This window comes from Micropterus salmoides, unplaced genomic scaffold (assembly GCF_014851395.1).
Source record: "Micropterus salmoides isolate LMB-PRFRI ecotype aquatic unplaced genomic scaffold, ASM1485139v1 Ms_hic_scaffold_16, whole genome shotgun sequence".
In the NCBI taxonomy this organism is placed as follows: domain Eukaryota; kingdom Metazoa; phylum Chordata; class Actinopteri; order Centrarchiformes; family Centrarchidae; genus Micropterus; species Micropterus salmoides.
In genome coordinates, this window is record NW_024040707.1 from 3,198,648 (window position 1) to 3,204,647 (window position 6,000).

The 6,000-nt window shown below is 38.2% G+C and overlaps 1 protein-coding gene and 1 long non-coding RNA gene across 2 annotated transcripts in view; one reads left to right on the plus strand and one right to left on the minus strand.

Moving 5' to 3' along the window:
• Positions 1-5,756, plus strand: part of LOC119906290 (PDZ domain-containing protein 4-like) — a 53,357-nt gene extending 47,601 nt beyond the window's left edge. The window contains exons 15-17 of the mRNA XM_038723858.1: positions 764-904; positions 1,605-1,717; positions 3,471-5,756. Coding sequence (XP_038579786.1) covers positions 764-904; positions 1,605-1,717; positions 3,471-3,714 — 498 coding nt within the window. The 3' untranslated portion in view covers positions 3,715-5,756. The remainder of the gene's footprint in view (positions 1-763; positions 905-1,604; positions 1,718-3,470) is intronic.
• LOC119906291 lies at positions 2,741-3,611 on the minus strand. Its single transcript, XR_005444958.1, has 2 exons — positions 3,529-3,611; positions 2,741-3,057 (listed from the first exon to the last, which is right to left on the minus strand). It is a non-coding gene; the product is annotated as an uncharacterized LOC119906291 (long non-coding RNA).
• Positions 5,757-6,000: the final 244 nt, after the last annotated feature.

Here is a 6,000-nt window from a genome sequence, read left to right on the forward strand (position 1 = left end):
TCATACTGATGACAATAAAGACAAGTCAAGGTAACCAAGTGCTTGTAGCCAAGCCACCCTCCTGCTTTGACTAATATTAAATAGAATGATGATTGAAATGAACTGAACCTTCTTGGTAATCTATCACCGTCACCTCAGTATTGTTTGATAAATTTTATTTGTAACTCCAAAAATTTGTGAGTCGGCTGCCAAAAGTAGCCAATGAACTATGTTGCAGGAAAATCAAACCTAGAACTCAGACAGATTTACTCATTTTTTCAATATTTACAATGGCAAACATTTTGTATATATCTGGGTATTATTATCTTTTTACATTATGGTGCCTAGTTTGAAATGGGTGGTTATGTGTGTAGAAGAGAGGCTGGAATGAGTAAAGAAAGAAAAACCTTAAAACTATCTTGATATTGTGTTCAGCCATGTTAACCAGCCTTAATGTGCATTAATATTTTGTCATAAAAAGTTTGAACGTGTATATACAGTAATACACAGTAATATATTTTCAAGGACCCCCTCCAACTGAGCCTGAGGAACCCAGCTTCATGTAGTTATCAAATTAAAACAATTTCCTTAAATCCAGCTTCAAGCCTTGAGGGTAGAAGGGAGCTAGAAAGCTGAGGACAAGCAGCAGCTCAAGAACAACGACTTCATAAAGCCAAGTGAAACCCCAGAGAGCTTAAAGGAAACATGCTGGATTACCTCTAAATGCTCGCTTTTAGCAGGATGTTGGAAAACAGGCAATGGATTTTTTTCTCCTCGTGTCCAGGTAAAGATCCGGAGCGATGGCACTCGTTATGTGGCCAAGCGGCCGGTAAGGGATCGTCTCCTGAAGGCCAGAGCCATGAAGATCAGAGAGGAACGCAGCGGCATGACGACAGACGACGATGCTGCCAGCGAGATGAAACAGGCGAGTCTGCAATTGTAGATTATTGTATGAAAATAAAGTAAAGAAACAGACAGCTTTGCAATTCACTGAATTGTAGTGACAGTTTCAAAACACAGTAGCCTACAGCGGTTTCAAATGCTTTGCAAATTAATGTACATATTTAATGAAATATTTAATATATTTGATAAATATTGTACTCTATATACACAATATAGCTTACTGTAGGTCCAATAATAATGAGGATATAGCTTTAATCAGAATTGTGCTGTACAATTAGTGGAAATTGGCTATTAATCCACAGCTTGCACTGGTTTCAGTGCATTTTTACATGTTTAAACAACCTGAAAATAAACTGGAGGCTCTAAATGCCCAGCTGAAGTATGAAAAACAATATTCATATTCCCCCTATGTTATCATGTATGAAAAGACCCAAATGTAACAGTGTAAGCGGACTACTTGATTACTATAAGTACATCATTTAAACAGCATTTGGAGAGGAATGATTCTGTCCCAAGCTTTTGGATCCATGTACGCAGCTGATCACTGTAACCGTGATCGCTATAAAGCGCTTTGCACTGTACTTATATCTCAATTTATCATTATTTACTTAACTTATTGAGAACAAAGTCACTTTAATCCCTTATTTCTAAACCAGGACCACGTACAGTGTGACAAACCCATTAATCCACTGCTGAACGTCTTCTAAAATGTGCTCCAACAGGGACGCTACTGGAGCAAAGAGGAGAGGAAGCAGCAGCTGCTGAGAGCCAGAGAGTACAGACGAAGACGGGAGTTCATGATGCAGAGCCGCCTGGACTACCTCAAAGGAGACAGGTAGAGTACAAAAAGTCCAGTTCAATCCAAAATTTTAACGAGGGCTAACCCGTAACTTGGGCTTTCCTCTTACATGCACTGAAAATACTTGAAGGATTCATTGCTGCAGCATTAAGAGCTGACAAAGACGTTATTGGTGTATGGGGGTGGGGGTTGTGAACACAAATTACTTCAGTATGCAGATGATTACTTATTAGACCCTGGGGTCTCTATACCTTTTAGTTTTAAACAATAAAATCTAATTGTCAAAGAGAACCTATAGAATGGGAAAAGGCTGAGGATCAGCTTTAAGAAGCTGTGTAATCCTTAGGAAAAGGGCGGCATGGTACTCCCAGAAGTGGAAATATATAATCTTTGTATTTTAAAATAGCAAGTTAGCTAGGCACTGGGCAGAATATGATTCCCACTTGGATTGGATAAATATAGAGAAGCCTAAAACAGCTCCTTTCAACCCCCCACAGGCCCTCTTACAGACAAGACAAAGAAACCCTGTGTTTAAGTATTCCCAGTGGGTGTGGTCTGAAGGGCATGGAATGATAGGGGAACCTCAATACAGACAGGTTTATTCTTCCATAACCCTCAAGTCCTGATAGGGAGAAAAAAAAAAAAAAATTTAAACTTAATTACAAATAAAGAAAAAGATGACTGTGTGCAAAGATTAGGTACTGTTTAGTTGAGCTTTTCAGCTTGGGTTATGGGGTTGGACCACTATGAGAACTATATTATGGTAATTGTATAAAAGTATGTTTTGTTTGAGTCATTAAGTATTTTAAATAGATTTTAGTTTCAGGTTGATTTACGTAGCTTTTTTTTTTTTTTTTTAAACCTAGGGGTCATTAGGACCTAATTTGTGGTCACTGAAGAGCTACAACTTTACCCATCTGTGTTCACCACATCATGACATGTGAAGATTAATGTTAACAACTCTTACCTCCCTCTGCCATGCAGTGTGAAAATTTATAAAACAAAATAATCCTAACTTAATTTATGGAAATCCTAAATTCTGATAACACTGAGATTGAAAACAGTGAATCATCTTCTCTTTATTTAGCACATTTAAATACATCCAGGTTGACCAGAGTGCTGTACATTGACATGAATCAATAAATAGAAATAACAGCAGCATACAGATCCTGGATTAAAAGCCAAGGGGAAAAAAAACGAGTTTTAAGTCACGATTTAAAAACCGGAAAGCTGGGGGCCAGTCTGACATGAAGAGGCAATTCATTCCACAGTCTCGGGGCTGCGACTGAGAAAGCTCGATCCCCTCCGTTCTAGGGACAACAAGTAGTGACTGGTTCTTGAACCTGACACCGACAGAAATCAATAATTTCAATTGGCTGTAAGAAAGAGTGCAGAAATTAGGTCATGAAAACCAAGATTTACTGCTCAAAGATTTTCAGAAATGATTTTGTTCAGAGAAGAGTTTAACTTATGCGCACAAGATCGTAACGTGATGGCAAAAAAAACAAAAACAAAAAACAGATCTTGACAAGATATTTTGTTTAATCCCACTGACCCCCGAAATATATTTGACAAGTAGATTTTTTGCAGTTTATCTAATTACAGGAAGAATTGTGTCAATGTCAAAAATATAGCTTAATGTAGGTTTGAGGACTTGCTTTAGAATATGTTTTGTTAGTGGACTTCTGGGCTACTTCAGGGTCTATATAGTACAATATGTAAAACTACAAATTTAGCTGATGTTTCTTCAGATACAGTTTGCTAAATCACTTTTTGGTTTTATGTCCAGGGACACTTTATCATCAACAGGAGGCGCTGAAGACCCAGGTTCATCCCAGACTACCCACCTTCATCCCCAACATGACTCCCCCAGCAACAATATTCTATTACTGAGCCAGAAGAAGATCATGAAGAAAAGGAATCGTCGCATCCTTGATAACTGGATCACCATCCAGGAGCTGCTGGCTCATGGCTCGAGGTCGCCAGACGGAAAGAAAATATACAACCCTCTTCTTTCTGTGACCACGGTGTGATCTGAAGACGGAGAGGAAGAAGAGGAGAAATGAGGAAAGAAACAAACTCAAAAAAGATTAAAGCTTCAGATTTATTTGAGTTGGAAAGAAGATGAAACGGAAAAATCCCGTTGAAGAGAGTGGGACTTTGGAGAAAGAGTGAGAAGGGGAGGAACTTGGGACCATTTGTGTATGGAAACTTAAAACTGTAACCTGCAGTGTCTTTGATAGAGAGTACAAGTGGAATGAGAAAGATACAACGAAGTAAAGGAAAAAGTTCAGCAGGAGATGAAATGTCAGAATAGCCCTGAAAAGGTAGAGATGACCAACAAGACGCCGCACCACAAAAGCCTAAAACTAAAATCAGAATAATCCTGAAAAACTGAAGAAACCTGAATGGTTGAGTTACTTTTCATGTTCAAAGACAAGTCCTGAAGGTTGAATCTGGGAACAAATGACTTAAGGGATTGGATGTCTGTATTTCTTAAATCTGAACGGGATCCTGATCAGGAGGACATAGGTCTCCGAACCAAACTTCTTTGACATAAACAAGACACTTGTTAGGAACCAGGTTATTCAACCTCTCACCTTCATGACGTCTCTTAAAACTTAGCAAAGATATTAAAGCATGAAACTGCTTTGAAAGTCAAAGGAAACCGTTAGTTCTTGTTCTCTGCCCCCATTTTGACCTCATGAAGATGCTCCATGATAGACTGGTCAAAAGAGACTATTTTCTCACAGGTTCTCCTAGTCCTGGTAGATTAAGACAGAATGAAAGGTCAATTTTAAATACGCTGCAAATGCAAATAAAGTCAAAGGAAAGATGAGGGGGCACAAAGATGCAAATTCACCCAGAGTCATGCAAACTGAGGTTAGTTAAAAATGTTTTATCTTGAGCAAAAGTTGTCCAATCCAGGAACTTTATGCATCTCATTCACAAATGTACAACAAGATAAAAGAAGAGATACTGGAGGAAATGGTAGGAAAAGATTGCGTTCCTGGTGGCTTCTGGGGCCACTCAGCTAAATACATGTACAGTTCTTTGCTACCTTACAGCTAAACATACAGTTGGTACATTGTGTTTATTCTCCCCACACATCCAAAGTGCTGACAATCCTGTTGTCCAGTTTGCGGAAAAGTAATGGGAGGCAACAGACTTGACTTTCTGAACTTAGCTGAAGTGTCCAATCACTGGGGAAGAAACTTTGTGATCTGTGATGATACGGTTTCTCTGCGTGGAGTACCGACACTGAAATGCTCAACAGAATCTGTATGTGAATTGACAAGATTTGTTTGTGAAGAACCATTGAACTTAAACTTCTCCGTCTCCGAAGATTCAGAAGGAAAGTCGAGTGATTTTTCCCTTCACATCTCAGAATTTAAGTGACTTTATTCTCCGAGGACATTAAAATGTACAGAAATGTATAGTGCAGAAGTATATTGACAAAATCATCATGAGTATTACTGAAACAGTGGAAGATTGTACTATTAAACATTCAGTATTAAACCACTACTCTATGTGCATTCAAGGAAAAACTCTATAATCTCTTTAATATCAAGCTGTCAGATCTCGTCGATCTTGACATTTAGTTGCTTTACTTCTCACTTGCCTTTTAATTTAAAGGTGCACCATTGTAAACCACTTTCCCAGAATGCCTTTTGAGACTGTTTTTGGGCTATTTTCTGCTCCTATGAAAAGCAGACATTGGTCTTGCCATCTCTGCTCTGAGGATTTCTTCCTGTTTTTATACTTTTTTAAAACCTTATGTTTAAATATTAATAGTAAGTCTATTCAGTTTTGTTGTTTATAGGATTTTTTCCCTTGGCAGCAGGATGGTTCACAGTGTGGTTCGGGCTTCAGAGACAGCTGGTTGTGTTGGACCCATGTCAAATGAGATATTAATGCTGATTATTTAAATGCATGAATTAATTATTGAACGTTGTGAATTACTGGACACAATTCTTGAATTTAAAGTGGTGTAGTGTACAAAGCCTTGTGCAGACATTTTAAGTAGTGAAAATGTGAAAAAATGCAGAGTAAAATACAATTAAATGAAGTGAAATGAGATGTATGAAGTGTTCACTGGTCTTTCTTTGAGTCACATAACAAATGTGTCAGCTCATGTCTGCTTGTCTAAAGTAAGGCGTGTGAAAAACTTAACAGCAATTATCGAGGCACAACTACATTCAGAAATTCTTTGCTGGGTAACATTACCTGCAGAAAGAGACCATAATTACCCCACACAGGGGCACCGAGGCAACATAAGGCTAGAAATTCTCAGCATTAGAACCAATAGATCAAAAGTG